Below are 24,533 nucleotides of genomic sequence, written 5' to 3' on the forward strand. Positions count from 1 at the left end.
GTTCTGTCTTTGTATTTTGAGCTTTTCTTTTCTCCTTCTTCTTTTTTAGAGTTCTCAGACCTTTTCCAAAACTCTGAGGTACCATGCTATTTAATGAATAAAATTGTACAGCCAGCTCCTTTAATTAGCTTCTTATGTGGGTAGACTTACCTTACACACCTCGAAAGGCTAGGTATTAAGTTGGGCCATATGAAATCACTGGATTTTTGGGTTTTGTTTTGTTTTGGTAAAGTGTGAAGAGAGGCAATTTCACTTGATTTAACCTAATAGTTTTTGGTTACAAATACAGTACACTTTTCCCCTTGGAAACGTGGAGTTAAACTGGAGAGCTAAGATGTAAAAAGCAGAGGTCTGCGCATGTGGTTGGTACTCAGCAGGCATGTGCAGAATATTGAATGTATACACCTATCCACCAATGACCCAACAAGACGCAAGTACGTAAACAAGAGGGAAATTGCACAGTACAGACTTGAGGTAATGGAACTGGCAGAACGTATTCATCACACAAAGAACTCTGGCAATTACTTGAAAGGCTTTTAAACCAACATTCTCTTTTTAATTTAATTTTGTTTTGTTAGTAAGGGATTGGCATTGCCTGTGGGAGAAAGCTGTCCCGGCATATTTGGCTGCTAACTCTACTCAGCAGGGAATGAAAAATGGAAACATCGTTAAGAGTTTAAGGAGGAAAAGACACATCATGGATCTAAGAGCCAAGAGAGGAGACTTCAGAGCTTGGTAGGATTTTCATGAAGCATGTTGCTCTTCATTTGGCAGCAAGGACTATGTTGGGGCCAGGCTCTTAAACTGGAAGGTCCTGGTGTTTTTCTTTCCATATGATCTCAGGGAAACCAACAGCTCTTTTTTCGGCGTGGTGGTGGGGATGTGTGTGTGGTACTGGCAATCCTAGAGAAAACAAAGGATTATCAAATCTTAATGATTAATAAATAGGTCTTCAACTTTGGATCAATCAACCCATCCATTTATTCATCCTTTAATCCTGTTTCACCATGTGTCAGATACTGTCTAGGTGCTGGGGAGAGAAGGAGGTTTAAGACATAAAACATATTTCTGACCTAGAGGGGATGTTCATCTTGTTTAGGCAGAGTCGATGTGATTAGTGTGGAAGGGCAGGGGGAGAAGTGCTCGGGGAGTGTAGATAGAGAACTGATTCCTGGAGACACTGGAGGAGATTACATCCAAGACGTGTTATTTGGCCTAGGTTCAGAAAAGAGATTTTAAACTCTGGCTACATATTAGAATAAGCACAGGATGAATGAAAGAAAGGAAGAAAGAAAGAGGGAGAGGGAGAGAGAGATGAAAGAAGGAAACAAGGAAGGAAGGGGGAAAAAAAGAAAAAAAAAGAACCATGTCCAGGCCGAATCCACCACAAAAGTTCTGGTTTAATTGGCTTGGGATGGATATCTGTTTTGTCATATTTGGTTTTTGCCCTTTTTAAAAAAGCTAACCAGGTAAATATAATGAGCAACTTGGTTGAGAGCCACTGGTCTGGAAGAAGCAGAAGCACACAAGAAAAGGGATGTTGGACTGGTTGAAGGAGGAGAAAGTTGCAGAGCATTCCACCCTAAGTAAGTAGTAGGCAAAAAGAAAGATGATGTCTTAAGGTTCTCAATCTCATGACGGTGGGTAGGCCCAGTGGCAAACTGCAACTGAACATTCTGTAGAAAACTGGATGCCTGGAAGAGCTTCCTTGACGGAAAGATTCAGCAAGAAAGACTTCACTGTGTTCTGGTATGTCAACAAGGAACTCGTAGAACATCAAATGTCAGCTGTGAAGACCAGTATTTTAAAAAATGTGATTATGTAAGAGGAAGGGCCCTAATTTTCATTATCCATAAACCCAAAATGTAGAACCTGACCCAAGAAATTTACATAAAAAACTGTTGCAAGGCATGAAAACAACAAGGTCTCCCAAGAAGCAAACTGGGAATACCTTCACTACCCAAAGTTGACACGGTTCCCAGAGGAAACAATTTCCACTGAATACGAAGACTGTAGTAAAAAATTATTAAGTACTCAAGGAAGAAAAAAATGCCATGAGAATGTGTAAGTGCAGAAACTATATATTCTGGATCAACCTGAGACTTGTATACATTTAACATGTTCAATATGTTCAAAGAAATAAAAATAGGAAAAAAATCCAGTAAGCTAAGAAAAAGAATAGACTTGAAAAAAAACCCAAATAGAAATTAAATTTATTTATAATTTAACTGCAACTGTTTTATAATTAAAATAATTTTTAAAAATCCTCAGTAGATTGGTTAAAGGGTATAGACTATATGTAGTTGAAAAAAGGAACTGGAAAATTTGAAGACAGAGCTGAGGAAATCACAGAAAGCTGCAGAATATTCCACATAGAAATAGATGGAAAACAGAGGTCCTGAATATGGATTTTTTGGAGACTTCAAATGCTTTTTGGAATATAGAACATTGGATTGACATTTTAGGTAGATGAGAGACACAGTTAGTATATAGGATAAATCAGTTATCCTAAAATTTAAGACAAATCTTAACATGTATATTGTCACCATATCGTTGAGTTTCTAAGTGTGTTTGCTAAGAAGGGCAAAAGACATTCTTGTAATATTAAAAATTTTGTAGCAACAGTTGAAAGTACAGTTGAATGATAAACTTGGTGGCTGTGAATCTTTGAGGAAACTACATAATTGTTTCAGAAATTTTGTTGCAAGACAGTTTATTCAAACAAAAATATAAGCTATGATTTTCATAGGATGTTAATCTAGCTAATCTTGTTATAATTAACAGTTGAGCTAAGTCTTAGCTTTACTGGATGAAGACAGTAAGATGGTACAACTTCCAATGATAAGATAAATAAGTACTAGGGATGTAATGTACAACATGATAAATATAATTAACACCACTGTGCATTATATATAAAAATTGTTAAGAGAGTAAATCCTAAGAGTTCTCATCACAGGGAAAATATATTTTTCCTATCTCTTTAATTTTGTATCTTTATGAGATGATGGATGTTCACTGAACTTACTGTGGTCATCATTTTATGATGTATGTAAGTCAAATCATGATGTCACACACCTTACATTTATACAGTGCTGTATGTCAATTATATATCAAGGCAACTAGAAGAAAAAAAAGAAAAGACTGCATATGAGCAGAGTGGGAGAGAATAATGGACCTGAGCTTTTCTGGGGGGAGAGGTGATGTGGTGCTGTACTATATCTGTGATCCTTTCTCTCACAAAGAGTTTCTGAAGTATTTACATATATGCACACACACATACATATATACAGACAGTGTTTCATATATACATATATAAAGTATATATGCTATGAATGTGATTAACATTTGTTAATTCTGGATGGTGAGTACCTGGATGCTTATTATATTTCTGTAAACTTTTTATACGAACATTTTTATAATTAAAATGTAATACAACCTTTTCAATTTATTATTTATTGATAGTACCATTTAGATGTAGAGGTAGAAGATGTTAAAAATTACACACTAGATGATACATAAAGTCTGGTTTATCCATTTCCATTATTCATTCAATTTTCACCCTCTGTTTACATGGATAACCTAGAAGTTTAGTGCATATTGATTCAAGAGCTATTTTCAAATCAAATAACTCCCAAATGCATATTTTTGCCCTTAATATCAAAGAAGTTGTTCTCACCTTCGGAGAGTTTCTGTTTACTGATTTCACAGGCGATTCCCTGGAACGTGATTGGGCAGGAACACAAACATTGTCCGTCCAGCAGAATCACAGTCCCTCCATTTTGGCATGGTTGACATTTCCTTACATTGAATTCACTGATGTAGTCTTCAATGGCTCTTTCCAAATTTTGTTTCTTTGAGTGTGCATCTTTTATTTTCACTGGAACCAGTTCATATATGGGAGACAGCTGCAAGAGAGCAAAATATTTAATTTTAGGTCTTTTTCTACTGACAGAGCTTGTGCAATATTCTTCAGGAAATTATTTATTCATTGATTCATTAATTCAACAAAGGCTTATTGAATGAGTATTATTGCCAGATATGATGTTAGCTTTTAAGGCTATACCAGTGATCAAAACTAGTCGTGATCTCTGTAATTCTGGAGATCATATTATGGAGGTAAGCAAACTGATAGTAAAATAACCATACTGAGAAATTCAAAATGGAAATGAGATAGATGTTACAAAGGACGGGTATATGTGTTTTAAAAATGAACAATCAGGGATTTAAGCTTTTAGCAGGATAACCTATTGACATATTTATTGCAAATCATTTTTTGCTGCCTTTTACCCAAGTCCCCTCTTCCAGAAGGTAGGCAGGTGCTTGCTATCTCTTGTCTAAGAGGTGGTTTGCGTGTAAGGCAAAGTCCAGAATGCCCTTAAAGGCAAACTCTTTATTATTTTATTTTATTTTATTTATTTATTTATCTTATTTATTTATTATTTTTATTGAAGTATAGTTGATTTACAATCTTGTGTTAGTTTCTGGTGTACAGCATAGTGATTCAGTTATACATCTATATATTCTTTTCATTTTCTTTTTCATGATAGGTTATTACAAGATATTGAATATAGTTCCCTGTGCTATACAGCAGCACCTGGTTGTCTACCTAGTTTCTATGTAATAGTTTGTATCTGCTAATCTCAAGCTGCCTAATTTATCCCTCCCCGCAACCCTTTCCCCTTTGGTAACTATACATTTGTTTTCTATGTCTGTGAGTCTGTTTCTGTTTTGTAAATAAGTTCATTTGTGTCATTTTTTAAGATTCTGTGTATCAGTGATATCATATGGTATTTGTCTTTCTCTGTCTGGCTTACTTCACTTAGTAAGATAATCTCTAGTTTCATTCACGTTACTGCAAATGCCATTATTTCATTCTTTTTTATGGTTGAGTAGTATTCCATTGTGTACATATACTACATCTTTATCCATCATCTGTCAATGGACATTTAGGTTGCTTCCACGTCTTGACTATTGTAAGTAGTGCTGCTATAAACACTGGGGTGCATATATTTATCTTTTCAAGTTAGAGTTTCCTCCAGATATATGCCCAGGAGTGGGATTGCTGGATCATATGGTAAGTCAATTTTTAGTTTTTAAAGGACTCTCCATACTTTTTTCCATAATGACTGCACCAAATTATATTCCCACCAACAGTGTAAGAGGGTTCCCTTTTCTCCACACCTTTTCCAGCATTTGTCATTTGTGAACTTTTTAACAATGGCCATTCTGACTGGCATGAGGTGATACCTCATTGTAGTTTTGATTTGCATTTCTCTGAAGATTAGCGATACTGAGCATCTCGTCATGTGTCTGTTGGCCATCTGGTTGTCTTCTTTGGAGAGATGTCTAATTAGGTCTTCTGTCCATTTTTTGATTGGGTTGCTTGGATTTGTTTTTTGGGTTTTTGTTGTTGTTTTTATTGTTGTTGTTATGAGTTGTAGGCAAATTCTTTGTTGATTTTTTTTCTCTAAAAGCCTGAGCTCATTGAGAAATTTTTGCTGGGAGAATGAGTGTAGGAAGAGTTTCTCTAAGGGAAGGCATTCCTCCAGACCAGGAAGGGGACAGAGTTAGCATGTACCTCAAGTAGCAGGAAACCAAAGCTAGAGCTCTTGCAGCTATTTTGGGAAGCAGCAAGATCTTTGGAGTGCTCCCAGGGAAGGTAGATATCATGAACCAGGCTACAGTTTTGTCAGTGATTCCCATGCACAATCTTGGCACAGAAGGTTTGGAACCACCTGACTTCAAGGGAACTTGTAAGATTAAACAATGAGGTTATCACAGTGACCACAATGGACTAAATACATATATCATATCCTCATTTCCCAGACAAGAGCTTCAGGACAAGCAAGAACCACCCTGAACACCATCCAACAAAGGAATGAAGGGTGACTTTTCCAGCAGTGTGGAGGGATGGGATCTCAATGTCAAATTTAATTATGCTTTTATATTTGAATATTTGATAATATTTGAAGAGCTAATGGCTGAGAATATTACAAGCCTGGTGAAAGACATCAAGATACTCCATTAATGAAAAACAATATTAAAAATTGTTCTTTTCACACCTAGGCACATCAGAGTAAAGTTAATAAAAAAAACAAAGATAACGGAGAAAATCTTCATAGCAGTCTACTTTGAAAGTAGACTGACATTTGATTTTAATAGATATAGTCAACAATACAATATAAATTCTTCTAGGACAATGAGATATTCACAGGGAAATTTAAAAAAAAGTGACCTTCAAAATTATAGCACACAGAAAAAACAACTCTAAGTTGATTGTAGATCAAAATGTAAAAGCAATGCAATAAAGTTTCTGGAAGATAATATACAGGAGAGTATCTTCAAGACATTCAGGTAGGGAAAGACTTGAAAGAGGACACAAATGCACTAACCAAAATGAAAAAGAAAAAAAAAAAACTCGACTACATCAAAGAAATCAACATCATAGTTTCTGATACAAGGCACCCAGAAGCGCAGTCTATTCTGGGCTTAAAAGGAGAGACAGCTGACACAAAACTGACCAATATCCATCAGAAGTGTCAAGGTCATGGAAGAAAAGGAAAGTCTAAGGAGCCGTCACAGGTTGGAGGAGACGAAGGAGACCTGACAATGAAACGAATGTGGGATCTTGATTGAATCCTGGAACCGTAAAAAAGAGATCAGGGGAAAACTGGTGAAATTTGAATAAGGTCTGTGGTTGAGACAATGTTAATTTTCTGACTTGGATAACTGTGTTACAGTTAAGTAAGTTGTTAACACGTAGGGGCTGCTGGGTGCAGGGCATATGGGAAGAGCTGAGTGCTGTTTTTCAAATTTTTCTGTCTGCAATATTTGTGCAATTACATTAAGTCTAAAATTATTCCAAAATAAAAAGCATAGAAGAGGATATCTGTTATCGAGGATGCCATTAAAGGGTGAAAGTCCTTCAGAGAGAGAAGGCATTTATAACACTTTTATGTGAGAACATGCTCATATCCAGAATCGATACCAAGAACTTCTACAAAGTCAACACAACTGTGCCCCAGGATTCTTTTATGAAATAGCACATAGGATTCAGAGCTAAGCTATGATGTATTTGTTTGGAAGAGAGAAACCTCTTACCAGTGTTGCCACGCTGGCCCAAACAGCATAAGCATGTGGTGGAGTTATTTTGATTTTCAAGAGAACAAATTCATCTTGTCTTACCCTTTAAAGGAATGTCCAAGACCAGATAATCTTAGATACAGGAATAGAGGGTTCATGGAGAAAATAGAATTTTGGATGAAATGCGTAAACAGTGTTTAAAGAGATAAAGAGGAAGGACACGCAATGGCAAATAGTTTCAGAGAAACCTTATACCCTGGAGACGAGAATCCCACAAGAAGACAGAGAACAATTAAAATGTACTTCTTGACATTTTCTTGAAGAACCACATTTTTTTTCTGATGAGCTTTGGCCTTCTGTTAAGTAAGAAAACAGTTCTCATTCTTCTCCTGTACTAGCTAACTCACTTCTCTTTCTACCATTTTCAGGGGATGTAATCTATCAATCAGCATGCTAAAATACAAATAAATTCTCAATACAGTTTAATTTTGAGTACCTTTAGGTTTCTTTCAGGCTTCCAAATTAAGTAAATTATATGTAACAAATGTAGTTTGTTTAAAGAATGAGTGTTTTTTTTTTAATCTCTATAAAAGAGAGTTAGGAATGATTATTTATTTTTTTTACTATACCATTATAGCTGTAATGACTACAGCATAGAGCACTGGGACCACCACCCTTTACAGTTCTGATGCTCTTTAACCTCTGGTGCCTCACTCTAAAGGTTGCATGATATAACAAAAATGGTAGATAAATTAACTCATTATTCCTCAAAGTTGCTCCAGAAAGAGCTTACTATAGCTTGACATGTGTGCATGGATAAGAGTGGCTGAGGGAAGTGAGAAAAGGAGAATGGAGAACAGAAAAGGCAAAGTGAAGGCAAAAGTGACACAAACGCACAGAATTCATGCAGCAGGACCCATCCATTTGCACAAAGTGGTTCGTAAATTTAGTTACATTTTCTAGTGCGTTGACTACGACAACTGAATTATGATCATGTGCATGTAAGAAAAACTCCCCTAATTCACAAAAGAAACAAACCGATCCTTAAAACTGAGAATGAAGAGTAGTATCTCCTGTGAGGTCTCATAGAGGGGACATTGTATTATGTAACATCACCTCAGTAAATAAAGCAAATATAACTTTGCCCTTTATAAAATGCCAGAACCAAATTTTACAGGAAGCCAATATGCTATATGCCAGCTATACTGATCTCTACTGCTTCTGCTCTGATCTCTACTGCTACTGCTCTGGAGCAAATCATAAACTTTATACCTCTCAGGCAATCGTTAATAAATGTAATTTCTCTCAGCTGACATTTTAAAACTAGTTTGTAGCAGTAAGCTTAAGAAACCAAAGTTCAACTGTTCTGTTAAGATAAAAAGTAGAGCCATTTGTGTTAACATTCAGGCAAGCTGGATATGGAATTAATACACTTTCATGAAAGATGAAGACTATGACAAAGTAAATACCCAAAGAGAGACCCAGCCTATTTCCTCTGCATGGAGAAAGGCTGACTGAAAGGAAATTCTTGGATTGGGCCAAGACATTCCTCAAGAAGTGGTTTGGGGTCTGCTGAAGCACACAAACAAAAGGATAATCAAAGCCACAAGATTCTACTTAACATAGCATGGTCATAGTTACTTTAGTATGGAAAATAAATGCAAATAAAACCAAATGTTTTACTTAGCAAATCTCAGTAATATATTTTATTTAATATGACGACTTCGTGTTTCTTCCAAGACACACTACTGCAACATTAATACCTAGTAATTGATTTAAATTGCTACAGAGAATTAAATATAAACCAGGTTAGTGGGGAAAGGCTTTATCAATTTTTTACACAATTAAATACGTGAGCCAATTATTTTAATATTAAGATCATCCCTGGTATTTGGACATGTCATATGCAGACATAAAATGCCTCAAATTACCAAATTAGTGACTATAGAATTAGTGTTAGTGACTATAGATTGTGCCATTTCCTCACTGAAATGCCAATTAACCAAAAGACCACTTGGATTAATGACAGCAAATAACTTGGAATCTATTTCAAGATCAAATTAAGCTATATGTCAGGTCCCTTTAGAGATTTAAAAGCCACTCAAAGTGAATAAAAACCATAAAATTGTACTATTTCCTGAACTTTTTCTAGAAGATAAACTTAAAAAGTGTTTCACGGTGGACTAACTATTGCTTCCAGTTTCTTAGGTAGAACATTGATACAAAAGCTCAGGCTTCTAATTCATGAAGAAAGAAACATACAGATATTTTCAATGAAATGCCTACTAACTAGAAACCTGGGGAGGTTCAACAGTTGCCCTTAAAAATAGGACAAACTCTATTTTGTATCCAGCCAGTAGGACTGTGCCAATAGCGTTGATGAAGGTCTTTGAATAGTTCTAGTAAATCTAGCAGTAAATCTTTAGCAAATACTATATTTACTTGAGATTTTAGAAATCAGCCCTAGAATATGATGGACTATTAGTAAGACCAGCTCAGAGAACAATCTTGGATCCGGACAAGGACAGTGGAACTTCCTTTTTGGAGATGAGAAGACAAGCCTCTTTAGGTGTCCAACGAATGTAAACAACCACCTAAATTAATTCTTTTCTGATTTAAGATCTTCTGACATAGATTTATTTCACTGAGTTTAAGATGATGAATTTAAATGTGATTTAAATATAATAAAATACAAGGAGCCTCTTCTGGTTTTACTCTTATATGTGGGTATGCTAATTTGGCCGGCTTTTTTTCCTCTCTTTGTCCTAGTTTTGGGACAAAATATTTGAAGTCTCCATGGGCATGCTTACACATCTATGACTGGTTAGATTTCCATAACCTAAAAGAAGAAGACATTACAATTTTTCCAGTTTCTGAGTGTTTCCTCACATAAATGAAGTCATTTTGGTGGCTTCTCTCACTCTTTAAAGACAACAATGAAGAATGAAGGAACCAAATTCTCCAATATCTGGTCCTACCAAAAATGTCACCATGTCTATCACTCAAGTTAATCAAACTGAAGTAAGGGGCAATCAGAGATGAATTTGACCTGAGGGAAGGAAACTGTGAAACATACAGGGAAAACTAAAATCCATAAAAGAAAGTAGGAGAAATACTTTTTAACAATGCCAGGAACAAAATAAGGAGTAAAGAAAAACATACCCTTTTTAGGTAGTTTGGGGAGAGAATGGTGAGACTTAATAACATTGGCACTTACATCTTTACAATTATAATGCAGCTTCCCCGTCCCCTAAAGAATAAGCACCAGACTGTCAAGTCCCAAAGGCTTGTAAACTGAAGGCTATTATAATCAAGATACAAAAAGGAAAGAATTCTTTGAACAGGAGAATCGCTCACTGTTGGTCTTATTTTTTGAAAACTTAGGAACTTCTCTTTCATAAAGGCCTTTAGTAAATAAGATTTTTCTGTGTCGGAAGTGGTACTATGATGGCATCTGAAGGCAAGGGACAACCAGGGGCAGGTGGAAGGAAACTAACAATTCCTGGGAACCACGTGGTGCCAATCTATGCTATGGTCTCTACACTCCACACAGGCAATCGCAGTATGTCCTGAAGATACACACGGAGCCCTGGAGAATTTAGTGTCACAGAAGTCAGAAAATGCTACATATGTAGTGCGGAAAAGACGCCAGCTCAGCCCGGGTTGGTCTGATGCCCACTCCGTGTTTTCTTTTATGCCATGCTTCTTTCAGGGGTGAGATGGGGGTGCATTTGAATGCTCACATCTCTTTCAGATGAAGTTAACTGTTCATCTGAACCAACAGTTACATTATTGAGAAAATGACAAAATCTTCTATTTGAAAATAAACATTTCTTACTTTTTGATTTATGATCACTGGAGCGTCATCTAAGGAAGTGGCCCAGTTGACAAAGTCAGTCACGTTGATCATCCTGGCTCCTCTGAGAAGCTTCTCATGTAGTTCAGTGGCATATTTTCTGGTTCCACCTCTTATGAATGATATAACGTCGTCTATGAGGTCGTCATCCATGATGTTTTCTGCAAAGAGAAAGAGGATGTAAATGAAACATTTATAGTTCTGTAACATTTGATAAACATTTACTGAACCCCTTTCGTAAAGGTGTCTAGTACATTTATTGAATTTTACTTATAAATATTACTTATTTAATTTTTTTCACCCCAATCTCTAAGGGTAATTTTATTAGTAGTCAATAGATTTCAATCATCTTTTTAAAGAAAATATAAATGGTATGTTGATTGGGACACATTGATAAAGTTCATCACCTAAGCACAGCACACATGAGAACTAAACATAACTGTTGCATGGATATGTTTTTTTGTTGTTGCAGACTTAACTTCATAATTATATTTTGAATGGGGTTGCTGTAAACTATTTTAGTATTATAAAAAATCAGAGTATAAAAAAGAATAAAGTGAAAAGCAAAATTTCTTTCCACCCAAATTTTTACCCAACTCTCTCTTAGTCTTTCTCTCCAGATTAAACCACCTTTAAAAAAACTTTTGTGAATCATTAGAGTTTTGAATTTTTTGAACTAAAAAAGTAATTTCAAGATGATTTTTGTTTAACCTTCCTTATTTTGATAGATGAGAAAACTGAGACTCAGAAAGGTGTAGTGACTAGCTTAAGATCACACAGCTAGCTTAACGGCCAGATAATGAAACTATGATATTTGATGGCAAGGTCAGTTTTGTTCTCTCTGCATCAGTGGTTTCCAGTCACGGCCACATGTTAGTGGTTGGTATGCTTTTAAAAATGTTAGGTTTCCCTTTCTTCTACTTCTCCACTATCAGCTGACATTTTAATTTAATTTAATTTAATTCAATTTAATTTATTTTTATTGAAGTTATAATCAATTTACAATGCTGTGTTAATTTCTGGTGTAGTGCATAGTGGTTCATTTATACATATATATATGCCTTTTCATATTCTTTTTCATTATAGGCTATTATAAGGTATTGATATATAGTTCCCTGTGCTGTACAATAGGACCTTGTTTTCAGCCGACTCTTTAAAGGTTAGTCTCAAGATTTGTATCTCTGAGGATGCTCTCAGATATTTAGAGTAAAAAACTGAGAATTCTAGCACCACCTCATGCTTGTAAATCTCCTAAAGGTAAACAACAGAAGTAATATTTATGTAAAAAATTAAAAAGATTATGCACTGATTTAATTTTAAGGATGGATTAGGGATTTTCTTTTTTTCCTCCCCAATTTTATTGAGATATAATTGACATACAACACTGTATAAGTTTAAGGTGGACAGAAAGATGACTTGACATACATTTATATTACAAAATGATTACTGCAGTAAGTTTAGTGAACATACATCACTTCATATAGTTACAAAACTTATTTTCTCCTTGTACTGAGAGTTTTTAGGATCTATTTTCTTAGCATCTTTCAAAACTTATCATATAGCAGTGCTGCCTAGAGTCATGATGTTTACATTACATCCTTAGTACTTCTTTATCTTATAACTGGAAGTTTGTACCTTTTGACTAATTGGGTGGAGGTGAATTAGGGATTCTGAGTCAGGTGGAAGATGGAGTTAAGGAGATGGCACTGGCCTTCTCCTTTCTTGATGGACATACACAGCACTGCCACTAGTCCATTCAGAAGCTTTGTTAAAATTAAGGGAGAAAAAGAAAACTTTCCTCAAGATATTTTTCTGCCATTGGCTTCCTATCACTGCCATGATAAACAGACACATCTGCAATGGCCACCATGTGAAGGGCTGTATTCCCTAGAGCTGTGCAGTGTACAGGCTGCACAACCGTGACACCATTCAAGACATGTCCCTGGGTCACTTGTGTTGACGATGGTTGGCAAACCATGGTAAAGATAAAATTTAAGCACTTTTAGTTTAGCTTTTTTTTTTTTTTAATAAAGAGAGTAGACAATAAAGAAGGCTCATAATGACAGGGCAGTGGTCATTGACATTCTCCTCCCCCTTTTTTTAACCCATTAAATTAGGCCATACTTACCAATTCTACTCTCATTTCTCTTAAAACAATTTTCTGAATTAAACTTTCCTTTGATTTCATGTACAACATCCAGAGACAAGTCCAGATTAAACCCGAGGCATCTCTGCACATCCCTTAGTTCAACACCTGTTTAATATATTTAGTTGGCAATTATTATATAATGTGTACCAATACCATAGATAAATTCCAGTTTTGATATTCTGTAAGAAACATACTTGGATTTCTAGACATTGTTACTGAACTCAAATGCTAGGTTGTATCTGCCCTGCTTTGCTCTCATATTAGAATCTAGTGGTCTCCATTGGCTTTGCTTTAGTAATTAGCCAGGTAGGTATTAGAACCAAGGGCTGTCTAGCTGTTAAACACTTCTTTCTATCAATTTCATAATGCGGTCATGGGATGCATCAACATCTCTTGATCCTTTTTGGAAGACTCAGTTCATTATTAAGGTAGCTAGTTCATTGTTTTGGGCAGATGGCTTATATATGTATGACAACTTTGTTCTGGTCCTAAGAGTGCTGTTTAGTAGATAGCAGTCTTGGAAGCTGACTCATTGTGGTGTGTGGGTGCTCCAGTTATAAGGAAGAAAAATCCATATATATACTCAAGTATATCATTTATTTTCTACTCCCCTGACTTAAAAAGGAAATGATTTCTTTAAGAGTAAACTGCTCAGGGCTCAGCTCATTGATCATGTCAGGTCTTGTTCTTATTTATCATTTCATATTATGCACACACACACACATACACAAACATGTGGTTGTTTGTCCTGGAAGCCAGAATAGAGAACAGGGAGAAGTTGTTAATCCCAGGATTCTGCAGTGAGATTTAGAATTAGAGACCAGGGGGCATTTTGTCATTCATTCATTCAACAAATATCTTTTGTGTGCCCACAATTAGTGAGAACTTGAGGACTATTAGGTGGCATCTCCCACCGGAAAGGAAGAGGGAGCATAAAAATGGAACACAATGCTAGAAACTCAGAACATTAAATACCCAACCTTAATCTAAGAAGTATGAGAACTCTGATTCTAAGATGAGGATGAAAATACCTAGATGAACTCTGAGGGCAGAAAGAGGAGATATGCTGGCATCTGGCACCTCTTGAAAGAGCATTATAACTAGCTGTAAGTTTTGACAAGATAAATAATTAAAACATTAACATAGCAACTTTGCATCGACTTGATTCTTCAAAGTCTCAGATGGAGTCTTTTGGACAGGATGGTAGTTATGTAACACGTAGGTCTATCTTGTGCATATGGTGGACACTGATGATGGGTTTCCATGATTTCAAGTGTGGCCAGAAACCTTCTCAATATGGACCCAACTCAACTACCATCATCTAATAGAATGACCACCAAATGAAGTAAAACTAATTTTCCACCCTTGCTTTAGACTTATATGGTGTTAACATTATTTCCTCCTTCTTCTCTTGGGAGATAATTTAGAAGAATATTTCCTTTCCAATTCTGAAGAATACTTTGGAAGATAATTGTCATACATGTAATTGAACCAGTCTACTGCTTAAGAAATAGGTTATGTAAATGATGTCTCTTGTACTTTCTATACCTTTTAAATAGTATTTCACTAAAAACAGCATCACCAAATTATATTATATTGCAATAAAATTTTGTGCATTTCTCAGTAGTGCTGCTGAGTAGTGCATCACCAAGTCATCTTGTCTGAGGTGGAAGTCAATTTGCTATTTGATAGGGTTTTAGATGCCAAATGGCTGGGAGAGAGTTCTCTCAAAGAAGCAGGTTACAAAACTCTATTCTAAAGTCTTCAACCATTGAAAGAGGTTAGCATTAGAAATAATGATTAGTTAAAACAGCATTAGAGGTTAGAGCTCTGTTTCTAGGTATACCTTTCTGATTCATGGAAGCTTTATTCAAAACATATATTAGTTCATAAATTCCTCCTAGAGAACCCGATTTACTGTAGTGGGTTCCGTAAGTTTCCAAAAATGCAAAATATTCCCCCTTTTCATAGGTAGTTGGCAGATCTTTCACAGAATCCAAGAAAGCTGTTGTCAGCACGACACCCCGATTTCGCATCACGAATCTTCCCAGCTGAATTTCTCCTCTTACGTGCAGGAATATTTTTTCCTTTGTTATAGAGCAAAAGAAAAGAAATATGAGTTTTATCACCATGACTTTGAATTCAAAAATCACAAAATTTAGAATTTCCATAGGCAAAACACTTTATAGCAGTGGCCACAAGATATTTCCTGAACTCACTCAAATGGCAAACTTAAAATACTATTAATACAATTGATGAAGATGTGCAGAAACTGGAACTCTTACACACTGCTGGTGGGAGGGCAACATGGTATAACCACTTTGGAGAACTGTTTGGCAGTTTCTTATACGAGAAAACCCATGGCCAGCATCTCCCCTTCTACATGTTTACCTAAGATCAATGAAAAAAATAGTCCACAAAAAGACCTGCACAAGACTTTTTTGGCAGCTTCAGTCAGAATAGCTTAAAATTGAAAATGACAATATGTCCACCAACAGGGGAATTAATACAATGAATTACAGTCATTCACCCAAAGGAGTACCACTGATAGAGGCAACAACATACGTAAGTCTCAAAAATACTTTGCTGAGCGAAAAAGTCAGACACAAAAGAGTATATACTGTGTGATCTATTGAATGATCTTCTTATTGGTAAAGCCAGTGGTGGCTTCTTAGTCCTTATCTTCTTTAATATATTAGCACATTTGACACAGTCCATCACTTTTTTCTCTGATAGAGTTTTTTGAGGGTTTTTTTGGGGGGGGGTGTCATCCAGGGTAAGTGTTCTCAAACTGAAAGTGTGAACAAATCACCCAGAGAATATTGTTAAAATGTGAATCTGGTTCAGTAGGTCTGGGCTAGGGTCTGAGGTTCTAGCTTCCCAGTGGTGCTGTTGTCGCCAGACCATGGACCACACTTTGAGTAGCAAGTTCCTATGGCATCACGCTGACCACATCTTGCTTTCCTTTGCTCCTCTTTCCCCAGACCTCTTTCTCTTGAAGTTCCTTGAGTTTAAGTCTCTGATCTTCTCTTTTCTAGCTACACTAATTCTGTCAGAGTCTCACCAAAGCCTATGAGTTTAAGCACTATTCATATATTAACAACTCTCAAACTTATAGTTCAAGCCCAGACTTCTTTCTCAAATTCCAGACTCATCTTCACAACCACCGAACATCTCACCCACTTACTATTATTATTAAAGTTCCCCTGGGATTTTTCTCCAGGCAGCATTCTTCTTCCTGACCTTCCAGCTACACATCTGAGGATTTGCTGAGTATTATTTTTTCCTCTATCTTATGAGCTCTCTCTGCTCTAAACAATTAAACTTAAAAGAGAAGGTTTGGTTAGTCTGAAAAATTTCCCATTATTTTCTCCACATTAAGTGTTTGGTCTTACCTGCTTAGAAGAATATGACAACAACAGTTGGTAAGTTCTGGTTTTGGAATATGTAAACCGGAAGTCACCCTTGGCGCTTGAAGGATTTTGGGGGTTTTCTTTGTTAGAAGCTTCTGGATCTTGTTTTTCAATCGGTACATTTGCTTTAAAAGGAGTGTATTTTATGGTTAAATCTGCATTAAAATTTGATTTCGTCTCTTGGATGATACTTTTGAATACTTGAATCTGTCCTTCATAATATTTAGATTTGAAATTTTTATCAGCTTTGGTCTAAAAGAGAATAAAAAAAGTGCTTTTGAAAACAACATACAAAAAAGAAGCACCCCAGAAAAGCAGAAAAAAAACAAAAATCAGGCAATTATTTGAAAGGGAGTAAAGTAAAGGAGTTAAGAGTGAAGGCACTGAAGTGAGACTGCTGGGGTTCAAATGCAGATTCGGTGACTTTGAGGACATTACATGATAACCTGTCTATGCTCAGTCTGATTCCATGTCTGTGAAATAGGGTGTCTCACCTCACCGAACCCAAAGGTTGTTAGCACATTCAATGACATAATGCATATGAAGGGCTAGGCACATAGCAAGCTTTCAAAAGTTAATATAGTAATAATTAAAAAGCAAGTTGCATAACAGGTACACAATATACTCATCTATGTAAAGAAAAAAAAAGAAAGAACGAAATGATAAAGCTAATCTTTCCTGAAGCCTTATGGGCCAGGCACTGTTTTGAGTATCTTACACGTTAATTAATTTAAGTAGAAAGACCTGAACCTTTTTTAGTTTACTGCCTATTTTTAAAAAAAATGCTTTTACATGCACAGAAAATTACAGGAAAAATAGACAAACCACAGAGAATTTTTGCCCTAGAAGGAGAGCTGTGAATAAATGGGTGTCTGGAGTGGTAGCAGGCTTACTTTTCCTTGCATAATCTTTTGTGTTATTTGGACTTTTAAATTTTTTTTTAAATCTCATTCATTTTGCATGAAAAAAACACCTGAACTCAACAACTCAACAACCCAGTTACAAGTTAAAACTTTCAATTGAAACATTCTTTGCCATCTTGGCTACTGTCAGGCATCAGTGAGAGGGCTTAATCTCAACAGTCAAGCTCTCTTTCCAGGGGTCCTCTGAAACAGGCTGCAACTCTTGTCTGGGGAAGAGACACCCATCTCTTCAGTCAGGGGCACAGACTGGATTCAGTAGCACACATTGGGTGACTGTTCTGCAGAGGAATGCTATGGTCTACGTGTTTATGCCTGATGTGGGGAGGGTGGATTTCAGGGGTAGAGCGTGTGCTTAGCATGCATGAGATCCTGGGTTCAATCCCCAGTACCTCCAGTAAAATAAATAAATAAATGAAACCCCTAATTATTCCCCCTCCCCCCAAATTTTAAAAATAAAGTAAAAAAAAAAATTTTAATGTTTATGTCTCTCCCAAAACCCATATGTGAAAATCCTAATGCCCAATGTGGCGGTTTTAGGGCCTTTGGGAGGAGCTGTCATTAAAGGGATTCATGCTTGTATAAAAGTGCCCCCACGGAGCTCCCTAGCCCCTGGCAACCCTGTAGGAACACCCTGAGAAGTCCGTGACTCAGGCCACACTGGCACCCTGAGCTCAGACTTCCAGCCTCCGGAGCTGTGAGCGAAACACTTCTGTTGTTTCTAAGCTACCTGGTCTCTGGTATTTTGTTACAGCAGCCCAAGAAACCAAAAGTTATCAGTTAATGGGAAAGACTAAAATGTACATAATTTTCTTTAAAGAAAGGCAGGCTGGGAAAAGCGCTCAATATGAAGGGAAGAGCAGCCTGACCACGTCACTTTCCTGCTGAAAACCTTTCAAAGCCTTCCCCCTGTCTTTAAGATAAAATCTAAACTAGGCTGATTCCAAGTTACTCTCTCCCTGACTGTACTCCTGCCCTCTCGTCTCCTTTCTGTTTCCGGAGCCTATGCTTCTTCCCGCCGCAGGGCTCTTTTCTGCTGCTTTTACTTTCTGGAATGTTCTTTACCCCACCCCACCCCCAAATCCTCCTATAACACAAACATTAGGCACACTTGTACGTATATACTGCATACCCCTTGGCTTGGTTAATCTCTACTCCTATTTCAAGTCTCAGTTTAAACATCACTTCTTTAGGGAGGACTTTCCTGATCCCACAGACTGACAAATCTGTTTCCTATAAATGTCTCATGGCTCTTCTTTTAAAATAAAACAAAATGAAAAATCTTCCCTTTTATAATTGCTTATTTAATGGAACTTCAGGTGGTAAACTCCAAGAAATCAGTGACCACATCCGTCTTACCCACGTGCCACTATACCTCATCACTTAGTAAAGTGGTTGGTACAAAGTAGCTGATAATACAAATTTATTAAATTTAATGTGCTAACAACTTAATATAGCTAACAATAATGACAAATATGTATTGAGTGTTTACTCTGTGCCAGCAGCTGTTCAAAGCGTTTTATGTAGAATAAATATTTAACTTCCTACCTTTAAGGTAATTTTTATAATTATCCCCATTTTTACAGGTAAGAAAAAATCCAGGTTAAAAAATTTGTCCAAGGCCACACAGCTAGGAAGTTGCCCAGGCAGCAATGAAATCCAGTAGGTCTGCTTCTCGGGCCAGGTTATTCATTCTCAGGCTACCCAGTCAAAGAGGGCTTGACAAATTCCGACAAGTAAAATCAAAAACGGATTCTTGGAAAAGGTTGCCTTGAACATGGTCTTGAAAAATGAATAGTAATTTCTATTGCCTTGAAATCTAAGGCTAGTGGAAGCAACTGAAGACAATTCCACTTAGTCTTTAATGCTGAGAGGTGCCCAAGCTCAGCAGAATGGCACCAGGAAACCACTTTTCCCTAACTCTTCTTGTAGGCTAAGGTCTTCCTAGCTCATTGTCTTCTAACTGGCTGCAGGACAGGGGTGGCATAATTTGTAGGCTCTCACACTTACACCTGAAATGTCTATAAAGGAACTGGCATTGGACAGAGATCAGCTTAGCAATGTGGAGGATTGTTGGCAGGTGTAAGGAATATTGGTTGGGGTATCAATTAGGATATTGTTGAATGGTCCTGTTCCACTATGCTAGGATGGGAGTAGTGAGTAGAGTCTGAAAAATCTAAAACAGTGAAGGTGGGGCCACCCTATAAACCATAGAGACAAAAGCTGGATTGAAAAGCCAATAGTCTAGCCATCCCAAAAGAAGTCTGAGCTCACTTTATAGGCATTCAGAGATGGACCAATGTGTGGAATCATTATGCAGAAAAGAGCAAGTCTTGGAAGAGAGACCAGAGACAAGCTTATAGGAAGCAGGAAGACTCAAGGATGGAAACAAGTTTCTGTATGAGAACCAAATAAATAGATGTTGGAGAAGCTGAAATCAGAGAAAGGCAAGGGTCCTTGCATGTTCCAGAAAGCCAGGCATATTATAGGGTTTAGTTAATCTATCCTGTTTAAAGATTCATCAGCAGACGTTTCTTGAAAATAAATAAACATTACTTCTGGTCCTGGGGGTAGAAGAGATAGAGCACCTCAATAAACATTCCAGAATTCAAATTGAGGAAGCTTGGAGAGTAAGTGAAAAGAAAAGGTAAAGAGAGAAAACTGTTAAAGACACCTCCAAGAGATCATCTTCTCTGCCTAGATCTTCAGGGCTGGCGTGGACTTCATTCTCTGTGTTCTTCTCTCTCTCATTGCACACTTCCTGGATGACCTCAAGCACTCTCAAGACTTCAGTGAACCTCTGTATGCTGATGATATCTACACCTCTGCCTCCAGTTCATACTCCACCCTCACATTCATGTGATTCTACTCTTGGCAAGATGACTCCATCTACATGTCAGTCATTATCTTCTTGGAATTAACTCTTATCCGCTGGCGGTCTCCTTGGACTTTTTTGTTTCCAATGTTTTTCATCTATGGTGAGTTTACTTTATGCTAGACGCTGTTCTAAGCACTTTGCACTTATTAACACATTTAACCTTTCCAAATTCCTGCAAAGTATATACTATTATTATCCCACTTCATGATAAGAAACCGAGATTCAGGAAAGATAAATAAGTTGCCTGAATCGCACGGAAGATAAGTGAAGAAACTTATCAGAATTCAAACCCAGGGAGTCTTAATTTAGAACTGGGCAATTGATCATATACTCTACTGTCTCCAGGTCATTACCAAGCTCTTAGTTCTTAAAACTGAGCTGGATTTTATCTCTTCCTCTTAACCTTTACTATTATAGACCCACTTCAGTTTTTCATTATCTCCTTGGACCATAAAATAACCTCCTTCTGTTATTATCTCTGCTGCTGTTCCCTTAAAATTCATCTTCACAAAACCCAAAGATTTAAAATGAGGCTCTGATCACATTGATCTCTTCAATGGCTCCCGGTTTATCAAGCTCAGGATTATGCCCAAGTTACTTAACATAGCATACGAGCACCTTCGTAATTTGACCCCTACCTATGACTCCAAATTTGAACCCATATGAGTCTATTGTAGATCGTAGTTCTGCCATGGTAGCAGTTGCTGTAGGCAGTCTTATTTGTTCCTCAGGGACATCTGTATAAAACAAATAAGCCAGCATGGACAGAAACAATTTTATCTATGCACTACCAGGCTTTCTAAATGGGCTCAAGCTGTTTTCACTTTCTGTCAACTTTAATGGCAATTCCAATTATATGTTTACTTGAGTATGAGTTCTTCCCTTCATTAAAAGAAAGCATTCGCTTTTTAAAGAAAAAGAGTCAATATATTGCATGCATTTATTTATTAATTCAGTAACCATTTATTCAGCGTGGTATACAAATAAAATGACTAGAAGCTCAACTATGGGTATATATGACACAGCAAAAGAAATGCCAGAACAGAGAGGAAAGCAAAGGGTACTGCATTACTTTGCAGGAGAGGCATCTAACCAAAATGGAGGGATCAGAGGAGAAAGCCGAGGGTGCAGTGGCAATCAGAAGCCAGAGCAGGAATGACCTTTTTCTCCCTGCCAAAGAGATTGTTATCACCAAATTTCAGCAGCAGAGTGATAAGATCAGATTTATCATTAATCTTTACACCGAAGTGTATGGAATGAACTGAAACTGAGCAAAAACTAGAGGTCTCAGACTCATAGGAGGACTATCATAGTAACCAGATGGGAAATGATGGGGATCTAAGACAGTGCGCATGGCAGTGGGAATGGAAAAGAAGAGACAGATTTAAGAGACATAAATCGACGGAACTTGAAGATGGATTGGATGTTGTGGGCTTGGAGGGAGATGTGTCTGTGCAGGAGGTCTGTAGGAAGACTTCCAGATTTTGAGTTTGATGATTAGGAAGATATTATTTCATTTACCAAGTGGAGAATTCAAGAGCAAGAGACAGGAAGTTGGGAATAAGATGGGATATACGCTTTGGATATGTTTGTTAACTGGGTGAAGTCTGCAGACAACTAGCTACACAGCTATCCCGTTCAGAGAGAAACATAGGCTGAAAATACAGTATTTGTAAGCCATCAGGATAGAGACGAAAACTGAAGTCACAGGAGGCAATGAAATTACCCAAGGAGAATATGCAGAGAGAGATTAGTGAAACGAGGTGTGAATCTGGTAACAATATTTAAGGGCTGTCCTAAGTGAAGGGAGCTCAGAAGAAACTTAAGATGGACTTTGATAAAAGCAGTCTGAGTAACAAGATAACAGAGGTTTAGTGTTATGGGCTGAACTGTGTTACCCTGAAATTCATGGGTTGAAGTTCCTAAGTATCTTTTCTTTTTACTTGCTCTCCAATTATCTCAAAATGTGATTGTATTTGGAGACAGAATCTTTAAAGAGGTAATTAAGTTAAAATGAGGTCCTTAGGGTGGGATCTAATCCAGCATGACAGATGTCTTTGTAAGAGATTAGGATCAGACCTGCATGGAGGGAGACCACGTGCAGATACAGGGAGATCAAGGAGAGAGGCCTCTGAAGAAGCCAACCCTGCCGACATCTTGATCTCAGACTTCTAGCCCCCAGAACTGTGAGAAAATCAATTTCTGTTGTTTAAACATCCAGCCTGTGGTACTTCGTTATGACAGCCCTGGCAAACTAATACGATTGGAGAATTAACGGGAACTACAAAAATGAAGACAGTGAGTGTAGATGGGACGAGTATGTAGAGATGAGGGTTTCCTTTTCATGTTTTTGTCTTTTTTTTTTGTTAAATGAGAACCTTGAAGATATTTCTATATTAAGGGCAGGATGGAAGATGAGAGGGAGAGACACTGACCTACAGGCTTTGAAGAATAGCTAGCAAGGAACTTGGCGTGAAATTCAGAGTACAAAGCAGAAAGATACACTTCTACTGAGACAGAACAGGAGGATGTAAGAGTAGACTGAATGTCAAATAAGTTTGTACACAAGTATAACTTTGAAAAACTGGGAAAATTCTTGTCTGTGGCTTGGGTATTCTGTCTAATTGGAGCTCCTGCCATCTACTGAAAGGTGAGATAAAGAGCTTGAAGAGGTTGCTGAAAGTTTAAATCTGCCCCCGTGGGGAGTGGGAGGAGCACAGACTGGGGAGGCGTGTGGACTGACTGAGCAGCGTGGTGGACTGGGTTGAAGTTATAACGCCACCTGTTCTTTGTATTACTAGCATGATTTCCCCTATAGTGCTCAGCAGGATAAGTTTACAGGTGGGGCAGAAAAATAAAAGGGTTCATCCAAAGTTGGAGTTTTTCTAGATTACAGAATGAATAGAAAGCAAGGACAATGATAATATATATTATCGAGTGGTCAAAATGGATCTGAGATTGATTAGAGGAAGAAACTGAACATAGGAGGAGTAAGGTAGCATGGAAGGAAATAGCCAAGAAACTGGGTCTAGATGGGGTCCAAGAGTAGGGTAGTGGTCACAGATGAGGGTGAGGGCTGTGAGGTTGGATAGTTATGATGAGGCAAAGGGTTAAATGTTGTGTTTCCCAATTTTCAGATTTCAGAGTTAGCAAAGTTCTGGTGAAGACAAGGTTAAGGATGTGGCTAAGAATGTGAGTGGCTCTCGTGAAACAGATACAGGGAGTTCAGAGGCAAGAAGAAATTACTGGCAATCTACATGATATAAAAGTCACTCAGGATTCTGGCAGGATTTGGGGTGGAAGGGATGATTATAATCCAGGTGCATTTTACAAACCTTTGCTGATCTCCTAAATCTTACATTCTCATGGAGATCCAGGTTTAAGGGGAATTATAATGAAAACCTGAAATCTGATTTACAAATTGTTACTTTCAACAACAAAAGTAAGGAGGACTAAAGAAAAGCAAATGGAAAGGAACTAATTTGTACATGTAATCATCACTTTTCTCCCCATAATTGCAGGCTTCCGTTGGTCTTGGCCATTACTTCTGACTTACAAAGTAGCCAGTAAACCTTGACCTCTAACATAACTGCTAATTATGCATTTAACCATAGCTAAGTCTTTTGCTAATTATACTCTAAAGAAGAATGTTAGCAAATATGTTTTGAGTGCTAGCTATGTGCCAGTAACTTTCCAAATGTTTCACATATTCAGACTCATTTATCTTTATAAGGTAGATATTATTATTTCTGTTTTACAGATGAGGAAACAGAGGCAAGATGAGGACAAATAATTTGCCCAAGATCTCACTGCTGCCTAGAAGCAGAGCTGGGGTCCCGACCATGCAGTGTGATCTAGAGCTCCAGCCACATTTGAGACAAGATGCACTGAGGGGGTAAAAATATGTCAGAGTGAGATCACCAGGAAGGAATAGTCCCCATGTAATGATAGGTCCCTAGAATTCTTTCAAAAAAAGAAAGATAGAAAATTATTGCCAATAAGTAACTAAAATAAGATTTAAAAAAATAATTCATCCAGTAAGAAGTGGTTGAGCACCCAGCCTACACATATATTGAGTTGGGTATTGGTAATAGGCTATAAAGATATAAACTGTGCATTCTTTGCCTTCAGGCACTATAATAATAGCATACACAAAAAAGTAGGTAAAGTATGCCATCGAGTACTAGAAAGTGCAAGTAATCCTCTCTAAGAAGTCAAAATAGAGATTCCCACT

General features: G+C 37.2%; 1 protein-coding gene across 1 annotated transcript in view; it reads right to left on the minus strand.

Annotated features, from left to right (window-relative positions):
- Positions 1 to 521: 521 nt before the first annotated feature.
- C9 (complement C9) overlaps positions 522 to 24,533 on the minus strand; it is a 46,042-nt gene continuing 22,030 nt past the window's right edge. The window contains exons 6-11 of the mRNA XM_006185155.3: positions 16,484 to 16,753; positions 14,935 to 15,175; positions 13,068 to 13,193; positions 10,922 to 11,100; positions 3,677 to 3,905; positions 522 to 903 (exon numbers count right to left, since the gene is read on the minus strand). Of these exons, the coding sequence (XP_006185217.3) occupies positions 800 to 903; positions 3,677 to 3,905; positions 10,922 to 11,100; positions 13,068 to 13,193; positions 14,935 to 15,175; positions 16,484 to 16,753 (1,149 nt within the window). The 3' untranslated portion in view covers positions 522 to 799. The remainder of the gene's footprint in view (positions 904 to 3,676; positions 3,906 to 10,921; positions 11,101 to 13,067; positions 13,194 to 14,934; positions 15,176 to 16,483; positions 16,754 to 24,533) is intronic.

This window comes from Camelus ferus, chromosome 3 (assembly GCF_009834535.1).
Source record: "Camelus ferus isolate YT-003-E chromosome 3, BCGSAC_Cfer_1.0, whole genome shotgun sequence".
NCBI classification, from domain to species: Eukaryota; Metazoa; Chordata; class Mammalia; order Artiodactyla; family Camelidae; genus Camelus; species Camelus ferus.